Below are 22,854 nucleotides of genomic sequence, written 5' to 3' on the forward strand. Positions count from 1 at the left end.
TCAAATTATTATATGAAAATTATTGCAGGTCTTTGGGTAAGAAACAATCTTCACTAGTTTCCTGTGCCCATGGTTACAAAATGAGAGTGTTTCACATCATTGCCCTCTGGGTCCCCTCTTGCAGCTCAGGCAGGGAATGGCCAGGGTGGCACACGTCCCCAGGGCTCGCCCCCCTACACAGGCTGTGCCTCTTACGGCGTGAGGCTCCCAAGTCTGCAGAGCAGGTAGGAGAGGGCACTCTGACGACAGCCCAGGCACAGCACCACGGATGCGGGTGTTTATTTCATGTGAGCTGCTTTGATACACCAGTGCACCAAAGTTCCAGAAAGCTTCTTCATAAATATACTGAAAGCCACAGTAAAATATTTTAGAAATCGGTCAGCAAGACAAATTTACCTGTTTCGTCGATTTTACTTTCTGGGTTCTTTTTATCCAGGTCTGCTGGCTCTGACGAGTCAAACAAAATTGAAAGAGATATTTGAACTGCCAACCAAATACAGTACACATAAACCTTTACACACACACACACACGCGCGCACACACGCACACACACACACACACACCCCACTAATGGCTCTGCTGGGTTTCCTTTGGAGTTTTTAGTACAATCTGACCCCACCAAGTAACTGGAGAGCTATAGAGAGGCAGTGTTAAATGACTAGGGAATTGGTGTCAGATCTAAATCCAGGAAGCACTGCTGGAGCAGAGTGTGTTGTCTTAGGAGAAGAGCAGGGAGGAGGGAAATGGTTTTGGCATTTGGAGTGTGGGGAAATCTGGTGAAAATAGAAAACAGAAGTGGAGTTGCACATATGGCTACCATCCTGTGCTTTTGTAGATAACTGCTTCGTAAGTGTTAGTCAGTTTCTCATATGGTATGTCAGCTCATTAAGGCCAGAGATTGTGTCCTGTGTCTTACCAAAAAAAAGAAAGCATCTGGAGGGAGTGGAGTTCTGGTATCCCTTATGGTTCTGAGTAGAACACAGGGACCTGGTTCACTTCTATGTCCCCAGCATTTAGAACAGTGTTCAGAACATACGCGGTGACTCAATAAATATTTATCAATGCATGAATAATTAACAAAGAGCTGATAATCTCCCAGCACCCATGGCTAAATATTCAAGGAAATATATTTGTCGAATAATTGTAGAATTATCTTAGACGCCTTTTCATTGTTACAGCAACACCAAGTTTTAATGGTGCTGTAGCTGTGACTTTAGCTGTGAGTATAATGCCCAGCGGTGAGCACAGCTAAGCAGATGAGTCACATGAAAACAGAAAGGCTCACGGACTCGTCTTAGCTTCTATACATTCACTGTAGCCCTGGATGCTGCTTTGCACATAGAAGGTGGTCAGTGAAAACCTGTTGAACCAGATTGAATGTATTTCTTGGTTTCAGCTGGTAGAGCTTGCTCTCCCATTCCAAAAACATCACCATCAACCTTCTCATCTTGGAACAGGAAAGCAAGCAGTACGTGCCCTGCGTAACGGCATGAAACATACATTTTAACAACTGTGTAGATCTGGATGTGGGGAATTTGTAAAGTAGTTGCAACTTAAATATTAAGCCTTATTTTCTGTGAAGATCTGCAAAGTACTGTGGCAGGAAGCAGTCTTTGGGTGAGACTGTCCTCTTTTTCCCCCAATTTCTTCAATCAACCCTATCAAATTATTGCCACTTTAGGGATTACGTATATCCAATACATTGTATAATAAAAGCTTTGTAAATTGCCGAAATGACCAAAAACCCATTATAGCCAACAGGCCTCCTTTGTCTTAAATTTGCCCAATAGGATTATTCCATTTTGTTATAATTAACATCCTATTATATAATGATATATAACAAAAGTTTAAGTGTAGCAAATGGAGCTTAAGACTAATTCCTGTGCTATTACATTGCCATTAGTGGTGCTATTTATAATTATATATCAAGAACTGGGAGAATGAATTGGTTTCCTACGTCAGACTCTTACCCATATACACCAGACCGATGAAATCCATAAACTCTGAAATACTAGGCAAAGTCTCTAAATTTCCTTTATTCTTTTGAGTCAACTCAACTGTTTTTAGAGTCAGAAACATCTACTTATTTGTAATAAAGCGAAGAATGATGGTGTCTATGATTCATTCACATTGTAATCTTCATTAAATCCACTGTGCTAAAAAATTTCAAAGGCCTGCTGCTTGTGGACACACTCAGATATTTGGAATTATCCAGCTGTCTGAGTTTTACGCTTCTCATCACAATGTTTAGGCATGGCGTACACAGCCTGGAAACCGTGAGTTTCTTCTTTGCTACGATCTTTGGATTGCATATTATTTGTGTAGTTTTGTGGGTACCAACCAGACATTCTAAGGGAACCAGGTTAGATAATGGGGCAGCTAAAGGTAGACTGACCTGGCCTTATGCCCTGTTGCACCAGACCATGCGTTCTATAGGATGTGCTTATAGCCCACATTAAAATTCGAGGTCCAAATGAACACGACAAAGACCATTCAGTGGAAAGACACGTGCCCTGAGCAAGCACTGCTTTGGTTTCTACAGCAACCCATACTTACTTGTGCAGTCCTCTTGAGGGATGTGGTTATTGATACTAATGTCATCCACTGCAATCCCGCCAAGGTTGCCTTTTCCGATTTCACCCTCAAAAATCACCTAAGAAAATGAGATCGTTTTCACAGTATTTAAATGTCGGGTCCCAGATAACAGTGCTTACAAACGCTTGTTCAGCTCAAGTCACAGAACGTAAATGAAATTCGTGAGGTTTCGAATGATCACACGATTTGCTCTTCAATCCATATTAACTGCTTGGGGATGGCATAAAACTTCTCCTCACTGTATTTTTGTATGATACAGAATTTAAAACTGGAAAAAAGCAGCAAATTAAAGGAATGTTCATTGTGACAGCCCCAAATAATTATTGAGTAGCATTTTCCCTTCTTTCTCAGCAGTCGGTCCTACGTCTGTAATCTAGGAGACTGTGAAATATGCTACTGAGATTATCATCATTGCAGCAGTATCTCAGGTTCACGAAACACCTGAAATAAAATTTGGAATTTTTTCTGCATCTCATTTGCATAACTTTCAAATATTACCCCAGAGACCCCAAAACAGCTATCCGCCCCATCCTAGAGAAGGGCCCACCTGGTAAAGTTTCAGAGATTTGTGCAGCAGGACACGCCCCTCTTTCCAGTGGTCCCCTTGGTGTCCGATGGCCATCCAGACCAACTGGTCATATTCCTCTGGCTTCTGGTAGTGCAGTTTGACCCTCAGCGTGCCCACGTGTGAACCAGACATGTGATACCAGAAGGTCATGCAGTGGGCAGAGTTCTGGGAATAAACCACAGGGCTCACCAGGCGAGCCACTTTGCCTTTCTGGTTTTCATCAGCTTGGGAGTAGATGAAGTTGCCATCTCCTGCTGTGACAAAAAGCTGTGTTAAAGAGAGTGGCCAATGGATGAAGCTTTGTCTCTTTTCTGTCAAGTTCTGCTACTCAAACCTTCTCTCCTGGGCTGAGCACCAGAACCCAATTGTGCAGGAGAAGGGAAAGTGGGCAATAGATGGAAACCTCACTGACACTGGAGGCTCTGCTCTCAGCTTCTGTGAAAGCACGTTTGTGACAGAGGCTGTAAACAGCGCTCGTCTGATACCACGTATCTGGAACGCACTGTCACACGGACACGGGCTATGACTTGTGTTGGTCTCTGCACCATTGCAAGCAGATCGGATGTACAGGAAGACCTATTTTCATGCAACTTTAAGATTGCTTCAGCAGCACACACGTGAACACAGACACTAAATGGAAACATTTAGATGTGTTCTTATCTATTTACCATTGGAACAGGTAGACTTCTGGTTGATGATGCTTTGGTCACTGTAACTGCTTGATAATAAAGCTGCAGTTTGTCCAAATAATCTGGCAATCTTTTTTTTTTCTGCCAAACTTCGATGCTTTTCCCCTAGTTCGTTTTAATGGCTTATAAATTCCTTAAATACACCTGAGAGCCTGAAACTCAGCTGTGAGCCCTACTTCTGTTTGATGTGGGCTTCTGGTTCTAGGAGAGGTGAGGCTGCATTTCTGAGGCTTATTAGAACCTGCCATTTTGGCAACCGAGATGCTTGCCGAGCTTGGAGGACTAACTCCTGGCTCTACTGTTAATGACCCCCTGTGGGAGCACTGCCTTCTGCCACCACCTGGTCTGAACACACAACTCGCGTTTCACTGTTTGCTCTGCAAATAGCAATGCTACTATAACGCCGCACCTGCTGAAAATATGCATCTGATGCTGAGCCTCAGCGGGCAGCGGGATGTTCGGTGTGCTGCCCCAGAGGCTGGCGTGCTTGGGAGATACTCTTTCCCTGCGTGTACGTGGGCGCATCCTGAGTCAGCAGCGTCCAGGTGAAGTGATGTGTCCTCAGGCGCTTTCCTCCCTCACCTGGCTGCTTGTCTGAGATGGCTCTCAAGCACGCTTAATACAACCGGTGGGCGGGGAAAATGAAAGGAGAGTGGAAATAAAAAACATGGCCCCGGGCTTCCCTGGTTGCGCAGTGGTTGAGAGTCCGCCTGCCGATGCAGGGGACACGGGTTCATACCCCGGTCCGGGAAGATCCCACATGCCGCGGAGCGGCTGGGCCCGTGAGCCATGGCCGCTGAGCCTGCGCGTCCGGAGCCTGTGCTCCGCAACGGGAGAGGCCACAACAGTGAGAGGCCCGCGTACCGCAAAAAAAAAAAAAAAAAAAAAAAAAACCACGGCCCCGGCAGTCACGTGTGATGCTCTGGACCACGCAGACTCAAGTCACCCCTGGGGTCTGTTTCCTCCCGCTGATTTACCAAATGATGCTCGCCTGTCTGTGAGCTCACCTGTCTATGGTGCCCCTTCACTCAGCCCACCAAGACGGGCTGGTAAGACACGCCCCCATCTTGCTGCTGCCCACCCCCCCCCCCGCCCCCGTCCCCGATCTTATGGAGAAGAATGACGTTGAGGATGCTTAGCTTAGATGGTCCCCGAGTCAGGCCGCTTCTCTGCCCCCTCCTGTGCTGTCTTCTGCCACTGTTGCTCCCCCGGCCATTGGACACCCTCATCCCACTGCGCTGGAGCCGTTTCCCACCCAGAACCAGACTGTGAGCACCTCCAGGGTTGGGTTCCCTCCCTTACACCTGAATCTCCAGCGCCCCTCACTGCATCTGCCATGTATGTGGGCGGCTCGATAGCATATGTGCAATGAAGCGGAGGAAGATGCGGGTTTCGGAAATCCTCTGAAAGGAGGAACGTAGCTTCATTGTTAGAGGTCAAATGCAGAAAAGCATGTGGGATTCCTTTGGTAAATCCAAAATTGGGCCGCAGGCTATTGTACCTAGATAGTGTTCATTTTCCGAAATCTCCACGTTAGATTTGCAAAGTGCCGCACGTGATCTGTGGCAGGCTGTGTGCGTGTGTCCTGTGGGGGGGGGGGGCTCTTTTCATTCAGACTTTTTCATGTTAACAAGTTCCTGCCTTTCAGATGTCAGGCTCACCCATCTCTCTTGCCAAATGATTGTGTGTCTAGGGCTGCGGGGGTTCCTCCTGGTTTGGGCAGACCTGGCACCACTGCCAAGTAAATTGGGGCGTCTGGGAGGACAAAAGAGACCAATCCTTCTGAAGGAATCGCACTTCTCAGCCGCTAATCTAAGACAAGCCCGCCTTTTCTGACACTCCAACACATAAAGTGCTGATGTTTCTCCTTTCAGGGATTTTATCACAGCTCTGGGTCGGGAACTCTCTCTCCGTTTTCTCAATTAGCACTGTACTTCTGCAAGCCTTTTAGCTTTTCTCTCTGGCTAACATAGCTTTTAACCTCCTTTGAATGTCAGATCCTACTGAGCCATTTTGCTTCACTTTGCATCAATTTTTCCACCATTACTGCCTTCATTTCAGCTAATTGCATTTGGTTAATTTGATGCCATTTCTATGTACAGTGCCATTTACAGTCAAAGTATTTTAAGTTTTCTAAAACTGCTTGTCTTAAGATTCAATTGAAAGTGTCTCAGAATTGAAGGAGTCCAATTTTATCCAATTTCCTTGTCATTCTTATTAGGAAAGGAAGTAGCTGTGATGGAAGGAGGCCTATTCAACCTACTTAATGGTTGTATTCACAGGGGAAAAAGTGAACAACAAAGTGGGAAAGGCATGAAGTACCCTGTGCCTGTCCATCGGCCCACTGGCCCACTCACCCCAAGCACATGCATGGGGAGACTCGGCTTAATGAGATTTCTCAGCATCAGCAAATGCCCCTCTGGGGTCTCTTTTGGGAAACATGACTTGAGGAAGCAGTCCTGTCGGTATCACTGATTAGGGCAGAAGTTCGTGAGTTGGGTGTTTGTGTGTGTGTGTGTGTGTGTGTGTGTGCGTGCGCGTGTGTGCATGTGCATTTTTCTGCAGGACACTGATGGTTCTTTATTCCATATTTCAAGTTGGGTGATAAAATGACTAGGAGGAAAGTGGCTGACGGCTCCCTATGTACCCCAACCCTAATTAATCTTAGAAGGAAAGTAAGACAGGAGGTGAGGTGGGTTGAGGTGTGGCGAGGTTTCTATCTGCTCGGAGGGAATGGGCTACATTTACAATCTTCCTCAAAAGAACAAGATTTCTACCCTTACCCCAATCCATTTCCACTTCATGGGTCAAGAGAGTAAGCGTTAAGCTCACTTATGGTTTCTGCAGCTGCGAAATAACTGAGATGACACCATCTATGGTGGTGTTTGGACTTGCTTCCAACCAATCCAGAGTCAGGATGCTAGAGATAAAATAAGACTCGTAGGATTTGATGGTGGTTGAAGTTGCGTTATGTACAGAGAGGGTTCATTTTGCTATTTCTTTTCTACTTTTGAATACATTTGAAATTTCCCATGAAAAATGTTCAGAAAAAGTAGAAAACAGGTATTAATTCACACACACTGGTTTGCCAAGTTTGCTATTTTTTCAGAGGGGTCAATGAGTTGCCACATTTAATCAGTATTCTCTACAAAGTGGCCTAAGGGACTCTCTACTAGGGAAGGACATGATGTTAATTCCAGAAAAGAAAAGCAAAAGTGAATGCTCTGTAGTATTTTCTAAACTCCCTAAACTCACAGACCCATCAACCCTCCGCAGTAACACTTTCTCTAATTCAAAGAAATGAGGCCACAGTGAACCCTCCGTTACCTGTGTGATCCTGAATCGGTCCCGTCTTGCTGGTCAGCACACTCCATCTGAGCTGCACGTGATTGTCATGCTCCCAGTGACAGAACGTCTTATGAGAACCCCAGCCAAACTCACAGTTAAAACCATATGTTGGAAACTCTTCAGTGGGTGGAAAGGAAAAAAACAGAGACAAGCAGAGAAAGACACATTTAATCATTTAGGTCAGAGAGGTCCTTAATTCGTTCATGGAAAGCATGATTTACATAACTTCATGTCTGTTTGAAAATTCCAGGAAAGCCACAAAATCCAGGATTACCACGAAACTCAAAAGATGCATGGAGAAGTCCAAATGCTTACAACATCATATTTAGTAACATTTAAAAATAATTTTTTTTTAAATCCAGCTCAGAAAGATTATGGACTGCCTGTCAAATTGCTACATAAAATTTCCAGGAAGGTTACTTTCCAAAGCATGTATATTACATGTATATTATGTTAGCGTTCTCCCTATTTCCGCAACACTTAATGTGAAAGATACTCTGCTCTTGAGGATGAGTCATATAAATTGATATCCACCAATGAAAAGAATCTTAATTAGAGATTGATCCATGAACCTCAAAAGTCTAGCAACGTGACTTGGCTGAATATCTCACCCTGGAGGTTATTTGTATTCTCACCACACCAGCTTATGCTTCAGGTTTTTACCGGCAGATCTCTGAAGCATTGCTTAAGATTATTTTTTACTTCTGTGCTTTATATCAGGTCAGGTATTTTAACTGGAAGCCTCTGCTGTTTTAGTGAATTTTCAGATTTGCCTATAAATTGTTTGCCCCACTTAAAACCTCAATGTAAAGTCAAGTAAAGACAAAGCATGCTGGAATAGGTACCCACTTGTATATTTTGTAACGTTCAAAATGCTTCCTTTGGAATCTAAAAGGAAAGTATGAAGGGAGTCTCAGGAATGATGTGTGTGTTCTACAAGGTGCTCTTTGGCTATGGGGTTTTTTAAACCTCCATAGCTTTATTTTTTTACTCAATCCTTTTTTTTGGGAAATTGGTTAACTTTTTAAGAATGGGGAAAATGAAGTCTTTGATGCTTGGAATTTTGGGGGGGTAAACTTGAGCTAACAATAAAAAATAATCCTAAAGATAAGATTCTCTTGGCTTCTGCCAGTCCACTCATCCCCCGAATATACGATAAAATTAAGCACACAATAGGGGCTGGTTTCTCTAATGAGGGTTATTGCTTCTCACTGAGTTCAGGTGTCCACAAGATGGCAGCATTGAGACGAGGAGGAAGGTGCCTAGGGCAGCTAGCCAACTGATCTAAAAAATAAAGCCTCAAAACAACTTCTCTGTACAATAAGGGAAGCATGGTATTATATGCTGTGTTAGGGTCAGGCTGAGAGCCTATCTCATTTGGATCTTTTCTTTAACTTTGTCTAAGCATTTAACACAAATATCTTGCTTTCTTCTCCGAGTCTGGGCTCCCTTGCCCCTCCCCCACTTCAACAATGGCAGGAGGGACTGTAATGGAAAGGTTTATTGAATAGATAAGAATGAGTTACTTTGCATTTTCAGTTTCCAAGGAACTCTTTTCAAATGCTAATGTGAAATTTGGAAGGAAGGCACCACACGCATTGTCAAAACTGAGCAGGATGGATTCTCCCATCCGATGACAGTGTGACCTGCCAAAGGATTCACAGGGACAGCTGGGAAAGTAAACCTAGTAAGTCACGTGATGTGTATAACGTGAGCACTTTCAGTTCGGGCAAAGGGCTGTATTTCACAGCGGTAGTGTCACTGGAGAGATAGATTTCATGCCTAGTCCATCATAACCATGAAATAGGGCTTCTTAAAGCATGAGAAACCCTCTCCAAAATCTGCCCCGCTTCTGTACAGCAAGATTGAATTTTGCAGAAGTAGTGGTCAGCTGAACAGTGACAGAATGGTTGAACAACCTTGGATGTCAACGCCCACAGCCCCGAAAGGTACTGTTGTGTAATCTCGTGTTAGAAAATGTTAATATGGGAAAATGTTAATATGTGTGTGGTTCTGGGGGTCTCTACTTAAATGTTATTTATAAGACACGCACAAAGAGAAGGGCAGTAAGCCATTACAGCATACACATTTCTGGTTATATTTGCCTTGTAAATACATTAAATTTATTGTATAATTTACAGAAAACCATACTATCCGTAATTTGGCTATTACTATTCTGGTGATGTCATAAAATATAAGAAAAACTCGGGTATTTTTGTCATGGCCAGGACAGAGGATGGCTTTGCCTGAAGGAGTAATTCAGGCACTTCTGCTCCAGTGAATGGAAGTCAGCCTTTATCTTCCACTGTTCTTCCCAATCTACGAATTTAACATGGCGATCTGCTCTAACTACTCTTTTATCTGCTTGTCCCGATCATATAATTTATGGCAATCTTGTTAAATTAAAATAAATGTTTTTTTTTTTAATCAGTACCTTTTGTGGGGGATGGGTATGGAGTCAGAATAGTTCGATGTTGAAGATTCAAGCCTGGCTAGAAAGGCTATTAAACACACACAACACACAAAAACATTTCCAGAAAGGAAAAAAAAAAAAAAAAAGAGAAAGAAAGAGGAAGAGAGAAGGACAGGAGCAGAGGAGAAAAGGGCAGAGAAAGAAAGAGGAAAAAAAGCAAATGGACGAATGAAATGTGTATATAGGACTAAGTACGTGTGACCTTTCAATCTTCAAAATATTACCCAGGCCCTGTGGCTGCACAATTCTCATTAAATTCATTGGGAATAATCTGGCTAAATCCCTCCTTGACTCTTCAAAATAGCAGGAAACAATATTCTGCACTTAAATTTATAGCCCCTGTGAGCCAGCACCAGCTGCGCCTGGTGAACCCAGTTTGCCCAGAGTTAGATTGTCGTTAGCACCATATACGTACAAGGATTTAATTTTTAAATCTGGTCTTCAAAACTTCTATTGGGTATGCAAGCTCGCTGACTCATAGGCTGGTCTTGCAGTGGAAATAAGTGGAGGTGCCTGGGTCAACGCAACCAGGGGTCGTGAACATACTCTGAACTGCTCTAGTGGATGTTTGGGGATCCCTGGAGGGTAAGAGGCTTCACCAGGGGGAGCTGGATTTAAAATGCAGGGTTTCTCATCAGTTCCTGGCAGAGCATTTAAACAGGCTTTTATGCATCCGATTACAACCCAGACAGTATATGAATATTATATGCCCAATGAATGTATTATATTGAGAAGAATCCTCAACATGAAGACTTCAGACTCTGCTTGAATCTCTAGTGGCTTCAGCAAAATCAGATGATGATGCAAGTTTAGGGTCTGACTTGCTGCTGCTTGTCAAGGTGCCTGCAGGACAGTGGGGATCCAGGTATCAGTCGGTTCATCTGACCATGGGGTGAACACCACAGTTAGACCTGATCTCTGAGCATTGGCTTAGCCAGGAGGTGACAATGAACGGAACTCCTCAAAGAAGCTCAGACAGTTCACTATCCATAAACGAAGATCTAGAGAGCCAGATTCATGACTCAGACAATGGAAAAACAGGAAACCAAGGCAAGTTGTAAAGGACTCTGCGCTGACTGTAGAACAGACAACCCCATCAATAAGCCCTGTGGTCCTGTAACAGAAAAGAACAAACCTTGGGGACTTCCCTGGTGGCGCAGTGGTTAAGGATCCGCCTGCCAATACAGGGGACATGGTTTCGAGCCCTGGTCTGGGAAGATCCCACATGCCGTGGAGCAACTAAGCCTGTGCGCCACAACTACTGAGCCTGCGAGCCACAACTACTGAGCCCACGTGGCAAAACTACTGAAGCCCGAGTGCCTAGATCCTGTGCTCTGCAACAGAAGCCACCGCAATGAGAAGCCTGCACACTGCAATGAAGTGAAGCCCCCGCTCACCGCAACTAGAGAAAGCCTGTGCGCAACAACGAAGACCCAACATAGCCAAAAATAAACAAACAAACAAACAAATAAATACATTAAAAAAAAAGAACACAACCATATTATAAAAAAAAAAAGAAGAACAAAGCTGACTGCATATTGGATCTATTCCTTTAGCTCTAACCCTGTGCTCTCTTGCAGGTGCTTAGTCTTGTTGGCTCTGCACTTTTGTAAAAGAATGTTGCCTATAGCCTGAAATATACAGGAAAGCCCATTCTCAAGGCTGACCTTTAAAGGTATTACACCTTTCCATTCATATAGAAATAAAAAGTTGCAGAATATAAAATAACAATTGTCTTGTTGGAGGTTTATAGGAACATTGTGACCACACGTCCACGAACAGCTGCAAGAACAAAGGATTCCAGCACTAAGAAGTTTACAACAACTAGCCACATCCCCTCCCCTTTTAGTCTAAAAGAAGCTTGAATCCTAACTCGGGTAAGATGGTTCTTTGGGACACTAGTCCACCATCTTCTCGGCCTGCTGGCTTTCTGAATCAAGTTGCTATTCCTTGTCCCAATACTTCGTCTCTCGATTTATTGACCTGCCGTGGGGTGAGCAGTATGAGCTTGAACTCGGTAACAGTTTGACGTGAACTTGTTCAGGTGGTGGTAGCAAGGGGTCTTACTGGTTCACGATTTGTACCTCTGCCCTCTGACCACAGGAGACCCTATGAGATGACTGTCTGCTCTGGATCTCCTCTGTGAAGCTATCAAGACAAAGGCCTTGAGTTCATGCACAAATCAAAAGTTCACAGAGCCATTCCTGGTCTGATAACAAAGACTTCCAGCACTGAGGGAGAGTCAGCCCATTTTGGGATCTGATGTACCTTTCCATTTTCCCCAAGGCTGCTGTTCATGTTTGGTTTTTTGATGACCCCTAGTTCTTTGGACAGGCAGGAAAAGAGATGAGATCTAACAAGCTAGCTGGCAACTTCCTAGTGATTGTAATTAACTCTCTGGCAAGAGGAAAAACTAGAGAGACAGTTAAAATGTTTGTTACATTATTAGAACGTCACTTGTTCACCTTACCCCTCTTCCCTGTGACAGAGGGTCATAAAGAACCTGCAAGGAAGTTACCCCATAAAAACCGCCCTGATGGGGCTGAGTGGGAAACCAGGAATTTCCTATCAGGGAAGATGGGAGGAGAGCAAGAGCCCCATCCAGGAGGCAGGGGCAGCCAGCCAATCCCCCAAGGCTACGTTTTATAACCTGAAAAGGTGTGGATGGGACTCCCAGCTGGCTGTTGGAATTTAGCTGAACACTATTCTTCAGTTTCATCTTCGGTATTTGGGGGTGTCTGAGCTGAGTGGTAGCAGGGAGTGTGTCACCCTGAGCCCACCATGGGGAAACCTGGGGTTAAGATCAGCTAAAGGGAAGTTTGTTTTGCTGGTTAATTGGGTCAAGAGTGACAGCACCCTTTAAGGAAGCATGCTAATCAGAGCAGTCCTTTCTGTTTTCTGCTGGCTGCGGAGGGTCTGCTGTTGAGGAAACAGTGATGCACACCACATGCCCCATTAAGAAGTGACCGTGGAGGCCAAGGCTGCGGGCTTCAGTAGAGGAAATGGGAGAAGCTGGTGAGCTGACCTGTTCACCTCACTCTAATGATTAACTTTAAAGTATGTAAAACTTCTGATTGCTTATACGGACAGTTTCCCCTGGTGTGTGTCTGTGGGGAAGATTTTCAAAAAATACCAACAGAATACAAAAGAGAGTGAGGGGGAGACCACCTTACCCCTGTGGCTGGGCCCTGATCAACAGCAAACCAGAGGCTCTAAAAGTCATCACAGGGCCTCTATTAATAAAAGGATGCAGAGGTGCCCTTCCCGAGGGCGCGCCTCTCCGGGCGCACTGCTAGCCCTGGTTTCCTGCACCCCATCTCGCGGCGCACCCACTGGAAATGCGGCTGTAAACCTGCCAACTCTGTGGCAGACAAAACTGACAAACTTCGCCTGTCTCCGATTTGCTGAGTGGCGATGAAAATAAATAGTCAGGCTGCTGCCTGGGAGACTTCCTTCTCCTGAGTTTGCAAACACAGTCCGTGTCCTAGATGTGCTGCGTTTAAACAAAGTATGTTCCTCGGTTCCTTCCGCTGAGAGCGGGGATTGTCACCATTTGGCAATGACTGATGGGGAAGGAAATGTTGCTCCCTGCTGCATATACATGTGGATGAAAGGAAAGCAGTGTTTATGGCTCATGCTTGGGGACCAGATGCTGGTGGCATCTCTGCTAGGACTTTGAGGGAAACGGAAACTGAGAACCGTAGCGATGTGCTATTTTGTGGGAAAGAACAGGCATATGTGAAATCTACCACATTTTCTCTTTGGTATTTGATACCTGATTGTATAGTGCTGTCTATCACGGTTGGCTTTTCTGTGGTCAGCACAGTGGTACCACCTGAAACACAGAAACAGTAACATATGAGATGAGAAAAAGGCAGCATTGTAGGTAATATTTAGTAGAGAATGCTGTATGCTTACATACATCTGTTAGAGGCTAGCAGTTCCCTCAGATAATTCTTCCTTTAATTCCAGCTATAGCAAATGTCTTAAATTTTGTTCACCACAATACATTTATTCATAAAGCATCTAGGCAGTATGGAGAGTTCCAGACTTCCTTCCAAGGGCATTCCCTGACTCCCAGACTAATCGACGACGCTCACAATTGCAAGAGTGAAAAGCAAAGGCCGCCCAAGGTCCTTAGTGACTTAAGTATTAAACTTGACCTAGACCTCTAAGCTTCAAATAGTTTCCCAAGGTTTCAGATGTGTGTCTTGGGGGGAGTTGCAAGGCTGGTCCCCACAATCTATTTTAAAAACTGAAGTTTTAAAGCAGATGGCAGTAATTCCTCCTTTCTTTTGCGGCTGCGGTTGTTTGTTTTTCCCAAGGACAAATAATTCCGCCCAGTATGCAGTTCGGAGAAGCTGCAGGAAAAGGGGAAGGGGCGGAGGGACACATTTCTTCACAGTCCCGAGGAGCTGGAAGGCTGCACAAACAACACCCTGAATGCCATCAACTTCAGTCAGCCCGGGTCGACTTGGAATTCGTGGTCTGGGGACCAGTGGAAACTTAGATTTACCCTCTTAGCTTGGGTATCTTAGCTCAGCCATTTTCCGCCCTTCGTCATGAGACTTCTGTTTTAAAGTCCCGTTCTTCAAGTTGCCCAACCACAAGCATCACCTGAACGCTTCTTGAAAAACTGGTTTGCTGTTTATTACTTTGGTGCTTGCGAAAGCCATTTCTCCATATGTGTGCCTGCCTTGCAGATCATGGTCGAGAGCATCTATTTGCTTTCCCGAGAGATAAAGTCCTGGGTAGACTCAGGGTAAGGGCATGGGGGGCTCATGCCCATCGTGGAAAGTTTGGAGGTGGCTCTGAGGTGCCATTGTACACCTCCCAGTAGTGTCATTCAATAGAGACTGTAGTCATCTCTATTCTGGCCGAGGCCTAGTCCTATCCTGCAGCTCCCATGGGTGAGAAATCACCCGGATCATGAATCAGAGAGCCGTAAAACTGAGCTCTTGAAATGGCCTGAAGATTTCTGAGCTAGTCCACTGTAGCACCAAGTCGTGGTACCCCTGCTGGCCCAGTAAATATGCTGGATAAGTGGTCTCACGTGTGCACGGCCTCAATGAGGCAGGCGCTAGGAGAAGCCATTACATATATTATGGGTTAAGAAGGTGAATCTATAATGGCAGAATTGGAGGGAGGCCAGACACATTAGCATTCCGTTCCCAGTGGTCTTAAAGGAGAAAGACTCAAGGTGAAACTTCACTTTTAAAAACAGATATGCACTGTCAGTTGTGTTAGAGGTTGGGAGCCAAATTCCGCTGTTGGGGACACACAGATCCAATGTGAAATTTGGCCTCCTGGTGCCTTTGAAGCCAACTGTATTATCTAATGACATCAAAGGCATTTGCAAATGAGTAACTTCAAGGGTGAATTTTCACCCTGACAAGCAAGCAAGGGAGAGCAAAACCTCTCCTCATTTCCATGCATTTGGTACAGTTCACCTGGAATTCAGTGTTGTTTATAGGTAATGAGCATTTTGCTAAATACTTATTTCCCCCTATATTCAAATAGGCCACCCCCCCAGGAGAAGACATTAAAGTGACATCATCTCTGTTAAGGAACCGAACCTTAAGAGAGCATTGATCCCAATTTCCATGCTGCCAACCATCAGGGTGAAAGGGAGAATACTTTTCATTTGGTTTTGGACACTGAACGTTCAAAGTTTGCAGCTGTGACAGAAAGAGCAAGGAGGGTACAGACTTGTGTGTGAGCCCAGGAGGTGAGATGCTCACCTGTGAAAAGATAGTGGGTTAGGTAGGGGCAGGCTGGGCTGCTTGCAAACGCCGGCAAATGTCAGCCCGCCCTTCTTCAGAAAAGACTAACACAGAGCTTCATAGAGCAAAATAAGCTTTTAAAAAAGGAAAAATGGGCCGTCATGCAGTAAATGAATACAAAGCATGAGGATGTCTTCTTAGATCACCTCTTCTTGTTGGGGCAACAGAGTGAGCCTTCGCAGCACCCCCGGAAGTTCTTAATATATGCACGTATAGATCAAATTATTGAAACAAACGTGCTGGCCTGAGAAAATGACTTTTTTCGCCAGGGTAATATGTAAAAAAAAAAACCCAAAAAACTAGAATGGATTTTTTTCTATCTACCCAATAAATGATTTTAAATGCTGTAGATAAACTATCGCCTTGTACTTATAAAGGACTGTCAGTGTTTCCAGTCAAAATGACCCATTTTCTGTGGTTTGCAACTCGGGGCCATACACAATTTGCTCCAGGCTAACAGACTCACCCTATTTCATTCAAAGGCTTAGGTTTCAATTGATTCAGTCATGAGCCAATGCACAAATGAGAAGGTTGGTTGTTCTGACACAAGGAATAAATCTGAGGCTTTGTCTCTAATCAATATTAACTGACCACTTTAGGGTTTATAAAGGAAAGAACCTCTCCTCAAGAGGGTAATTGAACAGGGGAGTCTGTGATGACGGCAGACGTTCCTTTATATGAGGATTTTCACTACGGATGGGACGTGTGACCGGGTTTGCAAAAAGCCTGAGGTTTGCAGAGTGTTCACAGGCGACCTTGGGAAGGTTCTGCAGGACCTGTTTCACCAGACTGGTACTCTGTTTTAACATCAGCCGTATAAGCTTTTTAGCTGGAGCTTGACATCTTACAAAGAAAAGCCCTCTGCATTAATTAGAGTAATTTTTGTGGCTTGCAACTACTTATATACAAGATTTGTTTTCAAAAGCCCATAGCCACGTGACATTTATTGGCCATTCGACTGTAAGCAATTATCCTGGAAATTTGGAGGCAGAGAACCTTAGGAGGTAGGATTTAAATGTAAACTCAGTTCATGGTACTAAACTTCTGAGCTAGATTTTACCCCTTATTCCATCTCAGGGTGCAGAGCAGTCTTCCTCCTTCAGAAGAGAGCTTTTGAAGTAATTGGAAATCTGGGACATTTCCTTCCACATTTTACATTAATGCGTTAGCTAATAACGTGGCACTATTGTGAAGTTACATGGTAACGTCTTCAGTTTCGCCCATGAAAATGAATTACGTGGGCTCTCCTGAATCCCTTTTGGGTAAAAATACAGACCTGCATCCACGGGCTCGTGTTTAATGTAAAATGAGAGTCAGATGCTGTAAGAAACTGTGTTTTGATCTGGGTAGCAGTAAAGGCCCCATGGTACCTTTGGCAGCAATAGGGTGATAATTCTAGTGCTTTGGCCAGTTTCCAAATGGTGGCGTCCCATTTCCCCACTTGCTTAATGTTTCCTCTGCCAGTCCAAGTAGAAGAGAAGGTCACTTTCTAGCTTTTAGAGTTTTAGAATATCATGGAGTAATCCTCTAAATAAGTTTGTGAGGCACGTGGCACACACCATCCCTGATCTATCTGCTAGTGGTGATGTCAAATAACAACAAATTCTGCCCTTGTAAATTCTAATGTAACATGATTCGCAAAATCCTAGCTTCAAAGCTGCATTTCAAATATAAGCTTGATTTCATTAATTAGTTGGTTAAAGGATCCACTCAAAAAATTTGATCCCGGTTAGAAACTGAAAAGAAACGTTCTCCAGCGTGTGGTTATGTACGGGTGGCGCACATGTTATCTCGGAAGGGGGTGGAGGTCAAAGATGAGAATCAGTTTATGTTATATTTAGCCATGGAGGAATTCTTATCCGATGAAGACAATCCTAGCCTTTGGCTCTGAAAATGGCTAACATTATCGCTCGAATGGCTGTGGCTGTGAAGGACAATTTGTTTACACGACAACATGAGGAAATGAAGATGCACGTGTTTTGGCAAGGCTTCCTCCCGCCTGCCGCCGCCGTGAGGATTTCCGAAAACACAAACAGACGTTAATTAGCGGGTCTCGACTACAACATGAACTGAGATGGTACAGCAATGGGATGAAGATGGTTTCTGCACCTGTGAGCTGGAAGTCATCACCTGTTCCGCTGTGGCAGTTGGCCTGGTCGTCATCACATTCATCTACCAGGTTCCCATTGGGAGTGGTCGGTCCAGCTGTAGGTGCTGAAACAAGATCCAAAGATTATTTTCTCACACCTCTGAAATGTATTCTCCAGCCCCCGGCTGTTGATCCTGCTAATGCTTTTGCAGAAAACTCTAATCTGTGGTTAGAAGACCGGGAGTGTGGTTTGCCTCTCTTTCAGGAGCGAAATATACTCAGAGTTTGCAGAATGCGTTGGGGACTGCTTTGTTTTGGTATTTGATCTGTATCTCCTTCGTAGAATTGGCTGCCTTAGCATTTTATACATTGTTATCTACATACACATCCTTTTTCTGTAAAGTTCTTGTATTCTCACTGGTTATTTATTCATGACCCTGAAGTTGGGAACTTTGATGATAGAGATTTGGCTTGAACTGTTTTTCCTTTTATTTTCAAGGTGCTAGAGGACTGACTTGTCAAGAATTCCTTTATATTCTTGGTATTTACTAAGTTTATCTTGTAAAATTTTCCCCAAAAGTGAGTCTCAGCATTCATTTTTAGTACAATATTGTTCTTTATTTCTTTATTTTTTAAAGAGCAACTCCATTTCCCTCTAAGTAAGCTTCTCAGATTGTGAGCCCAGGCAGGTGTCTGGGAGTTCCCTGGGGTCCTTTTACCTTAACTCCCAGAGGACTACATTCCACTGCTGGCAGGTATTCCCATAGCTTTGAGTTTGTAGTTGAAAAGTAGCCAACATTAATCAAAGACTGCTTTTGAAGTTCTTTAAATTTAGTTCCGTCTATTTTTCTTTTCCAGCCTGTTACTCATTTTTGCAATCTGTTTAATATCTTACAGTTTTCGGCATTACATTTCACTTTACATGACTTGAGATAATGGACAGTTCTCTTGATGTCTGAAAACCAGACAAGATGCTGGGAGTGGGGGCCTGTTCTCTAACAGCTTCTGGCCAATTGGAATGTGCTGGTAACTGCTGCTTTCTCAATAAAAATTTGACCCTGTTTGTTATTGTGCTAAAGGCCTGAGCAGAGTTATAATAAATGTAGAAACATAGCTAGTTTCAACTTCCTCAACTGCCCCAAACACACACCAATAATAATTAGGAAATCGCCACGTACAGGTAATGTTCACACCGTTTAGGGGTACAAACTAGACTCTGTAAAATGCATACACACGTATTCTGGGTTCTGCTTATTGCTAACACTGAATCAATAGAATCCTCTTTGGCAATCCAGATGCTTGCCTTTGCTAAGCTGCCTTTGCTCTTGGTAACGTGCCACTTTCAAACTCTCTATTCATCTTGCTGGTTTTTCCACATTCCTTATGGTATTTAAAAAGGAGGAGTTTTGCACTGGAAGTGGACCAGGGTAGTACGGGGATTAAATTGAAAAAAGTAAAAAGTGATGTCCCAGTTTTACTACTTGAAAATCTTTTATCTTCTGTGGTTCTCTAACTGTTTCTTAAACATAAGAGCTAGCCCCAAATAAGATGGAGACTCCGAGATGGCTGGGCTGCACATCACCCTCTTTCTCTATCTTTGGGTATCTCCTGTAGCACAAGGTACAAAGTCAGTATTTAATAAGGGCCTATTAATCGTTTTAAGGGAGAAGAAAAACACTCCCTTTCACCAACTGTGTTAAACAGCTTTGACAACACTTTCCCTGGGTGCTGGCTCCTCGTGTGGCTTGGGGCAACTTCCCCACCTCGGTGAGTGCCTGCAAACATCTGCAGCAAACCCCTTCACCACCATTGCTACCTCACCACAGAGTTGACACTGGCAAACTGCCACCAGGCTCAGTCTTTTCAACCATCCATTCATTCCACCTTCTAAATCAATGTCGCTTCCCAGAATTGGGGCTAAAGTCCTGCATCGGAGCAGCAGACGCCCTTTTCCAGGCAACCACATTGCTCAGCACACTGAACGAATGTGTCTGCAGGTGGTTCAGTCTGCCCATCCCTTCTTTTTCTTGGCATCTTTGCCAAAGTCCTGGCACATGGTCATTCTTGGTCTCTGTTGACAGTGACTAGATGATTCAGAGGTCCTGGGACATAACTACAGATATGGAAACAACTACCTAATAAAGAATCGGCGATAATGGCCTGCTTTTCGATAAACACATAGGAAAGCAGCTATGAATTATTCACTAGGATGGTGATTTATAGCTTAAGATTCTTTAGTGTGTAAGAAATGTTTTATGATATTTAATGTGCTCAGGAATGTAATTATATTTGGGTAGCTCAAAACACAAATAATTATGAAATCCCAAGAAGGTGATATTTAAGAGGCATCCTTCCAAACAACTCTGAGCATATGCTCAACGGATTAACATCTGGGTACCAACAATAGCCATTCTTTGCACTAACCTAGAGAAAGACCTTTCTGGGGATGAAAAAGTTGGTATAAGGTTACTCGTTTATGCCCAAATTGAAGGCAGATGGGAATTCCAATGCACAAAAGCATTAAATAGTACACTACGCAACCATCATATTTTTTCAAACATTCATCTCATTCATTATGTGAAAAAATGCAGAGGAGAGTGCAGTTCTGAGGTCAGTGTGAGAAGTGAATTTGTCCTTGATATGACCTTCCTATGATAACCTAAGTCTATCTTTAAACAGACCTCACTGTACATTATATATATTATCTCATGTAAAGTTTCGTTTCTCTGCAGCAGCCTAAGAAATTCATGCAGGGGACTTCCCTGGTGGTTTAATGGTTAGGGCTCTGTGCTTCCACTGCAGGGGGTGCGGATTCAATCCCTGGTCGGGGAACTAAGATCCCTAAAGCCTCACAGCGTGGCCAAAAAAACCCCAAAACCAAGCCAAAACAAAACAAAACAAAAAAACCAACAAAAATTCATCCAAGATAACGTCTTGATGTTTCAGCCCGTCAAATGCTGCTTCCTGCTAGTATGGGATGGTAGTCAACACTGCAGATGCCAACTTGGACCAGACACGGACCTCTGAACAACACTAAGAAGGTCATGGAATCTGTGGTCGCCGGGGTTGAGGGAGGGGGACTGCTTAATGGGTAGGGGGTTTCACTTCGGAGCGATGGAAACGTTTTGGAACTAGATAGAGGTGTTGGTTGCATAAATAATTGTCAATGTACTAAATGCCACTGAATTGTTTACTTTAAAGTGGTGGATTTTAGGGAATTCCCTGGTGGCCTAGTGGTTAGGATTCGGAGCTTTCACTGCGGGGGCCTGGGTTTGATCCCTGGTCAGGGACCATCCTACATGCCACGAGGTGCGGCCAAAATACAACAACGACAACAAAATAGAATAAAATAATTAAGGGCTTCCCTGGTGGCACAGTGGTTGAGAGTCCGCCTGCCGATGCAGGGGACACGGGTTCGTGCCCCGTTCCGGGAGGATCCCACATGCCGCGGAGCGGCTGGGCCTGTGAGCCATGGCTGCTGAGCCTGCGCGTCCGGAGCCTGTGCTCCGCAGTGGGAGAGGCCACCGCAGTGAGAAGCCCGCGTACCGCAAATAAATAAATAAATAAAATAAAAATAAAATAATTTAAAAAACAAAATGGAGGATTTTATGTTATGTGAATTTCACAATACATCATTTTAAAAAAAAGTCAAAGAAGACAACCCCACAGAATCTGAGGAGCGTTATGGAAACAACCTACAAAAAATTAGGATGTGAAGGCACTGTTATGGAAGACAGGGCACGGGGCCAAGTCCTGAAGGATGGGCCCGGTTTCTAGGGGCAAAGCCCAGGGGCAGCAAGTGCTGGTGTGTTGGTCTACCTCCTCCATCCATGCTGAACTACTTGAGTGTAAGGTCCACGTCCTACAGACCTTTGTGTTCCTGGTGCCCCCTTTGTGTCTGGGGAAGAACTTGTACTCAGTAAACATTGTCAAATGAGAAGATAAACTAATCCCAAGGGGGTAGACAAAGGACTAGGGGAAGATCTGGGAATGATGCAGAGTGCACTTAGGGACAGGAGAAGGCTGCTTGTCTACAAGTCTTCCTGTTGAAACAGGGAGAAATGAGGGTCAGTAGCGTATTTGCTGAATAAGTCGTGCAGGGCGTCAGGTGATGAGCCTTACGGACCAGCAGGCACAGGAGACACAGGATCGCCCAGGAGAAATGGGGCAATTTGCAGCAGCACCGTCAGGGGCATAAGTGCATGATGAAGGAACTAAAACATCTGGGGAACCAGGGCGGGCTCTGGAAATCGTGCTTACCTTCCACCTCACAGCCCAGCAGCTCCATCCGTAGCCCTAGTCCACCGTGAGTGGCTCTCTCGGGGTAGATCCTGATGAATCGTGTGGAAAGGGGTGGAAATGTCCGTAGCTCAGGTGTGTCATAGTTGTTGTTGCCTTCAAAAGACTGTGAAGTATGAAGAACACCAGGTATTAACAAAACCTCCCTTTCAGCAGAAAAGTCCTTCCTTTAGGACTCTTAGCAGGGCAGAGAAATGGGCCTCATTCTACTAGTTCGTAAACGGCTGACATTCCTTTCCTAAATGAGAAGGGAAAAAACAATCAAACCTTCTCTAAGAAGTGACAGATGTCGTTTCTTAGAAACTCTGGAGGATACACTGAGGCTAGACCAGAAGCTGAGGATTTAATGAGACACATTTTTAAATGACAGTCTGATGTGCCTGGGAGAAGTGACACTTTTACCACTTCCTTGAAAAAGTGGAGGAAGAAAACTCAGGAAGGGGGCCTGCCATTTTTCAGAGCTTGTAACAGACACCACATTTCCAATAACAACTCCTGTCACATTCTCTTAAATGAATGGGTCCTGGTTTTGCTAAAACTCCGTCCTCTAGAAGAGCGAGGAATTCCATTCCTGGAGGAGGAGATAGTAAATTTCACGTACTTCAAGCTCTCTGTAACCAAGAACTTGGGTTATTCCAATCCATTGGAACTGCTGTTGACTTAAGCAGTACCACCAGCTGGAGGCATTTGTAGATAAAAGACTTTCTCATCTCAGGAAAGTGACAGGGTCCTGACCGCTAAGCGATGTTCTGATGCCTGGTTGCACTGCAGTGAGTTGGCACCTCTTGGTGAAGAGCATTCCTAACTCGACATCACTGTGACACGTTCAGGAGCCCGGCCGTTATTGCCCTGCTGCCACTGGATTATTCTGTTTTCCTTTTTACAGTGACAGGAAGGTCAAAATCCTTGAGTGGAATCATAAGAAAATAGAGCAATGGCTAGGTTTGTTTTCTCTTTTAAGAAATGGATAAGCCTCTCTGTATCCTCTTCTCCCAACATCATTCCTAACT

General features: G+C 44.3%; 1 protein-coding gene across 7 annotated transcripts in view; it reads right to left on the reverse strand.

Moving 5' to 3' along the window:
* NRP1 (neuropilin 1) overlaps positions 1–22,854 on the reverse strand; it is a 139,345-nt gene that overhangs the window by 4,817 nt on the left and 111,674 nt on the right. For 4 of the 7 annotated variants that reach the window (XM_060293150.1, XM_030837087.3, XM_030837088.3 and 1 more), the window contains 7 exons: positions 21,806–21,950; positions 17,566–17,670; positions 13,449–13,508; positions 7,180–7,317; positions 3,143–3,417; positions 2,557–2,653; positions 397–447 (listed from right to left, as the gene is read on the reverse strand). In XM_060293150.1, coding sequence (XP_060149133.1) covers positions 397–447; positions 2,557–2,653; positions 3,143–3,417; positions 7,180–7,317; positions 13,449–13,508; positions 17,566–17,670; positions 21,806–21,950 — 871 coding nt within the window. The remainder of the gene's footprint in view (positions 1–396; positions 448–2,556; positions 2,654–3,142; positions 3,418–7,179; positions 7,318–13,448; positions 13,509–17,565; positions 17,671–21,805; positions 21,951–22,854) is intronic. The other 3 variants (XM_030837094.2, XM_030837093.3, XM_030837092.2) reach the window with 3 other exon arrangements.

This window comes from Globicephala melas, chromosome 2 (genome assembly GCF_963455315.2).
Source record: "Globicephala melas chromosome 2, mGloMel1.2, whole genome shotgun sequence".
NCBI lineage: Eukaryota > Metazoa > Chordata > Mammalia > Artiodactyla > Delphinidae > Globicephala > Globicephala melas.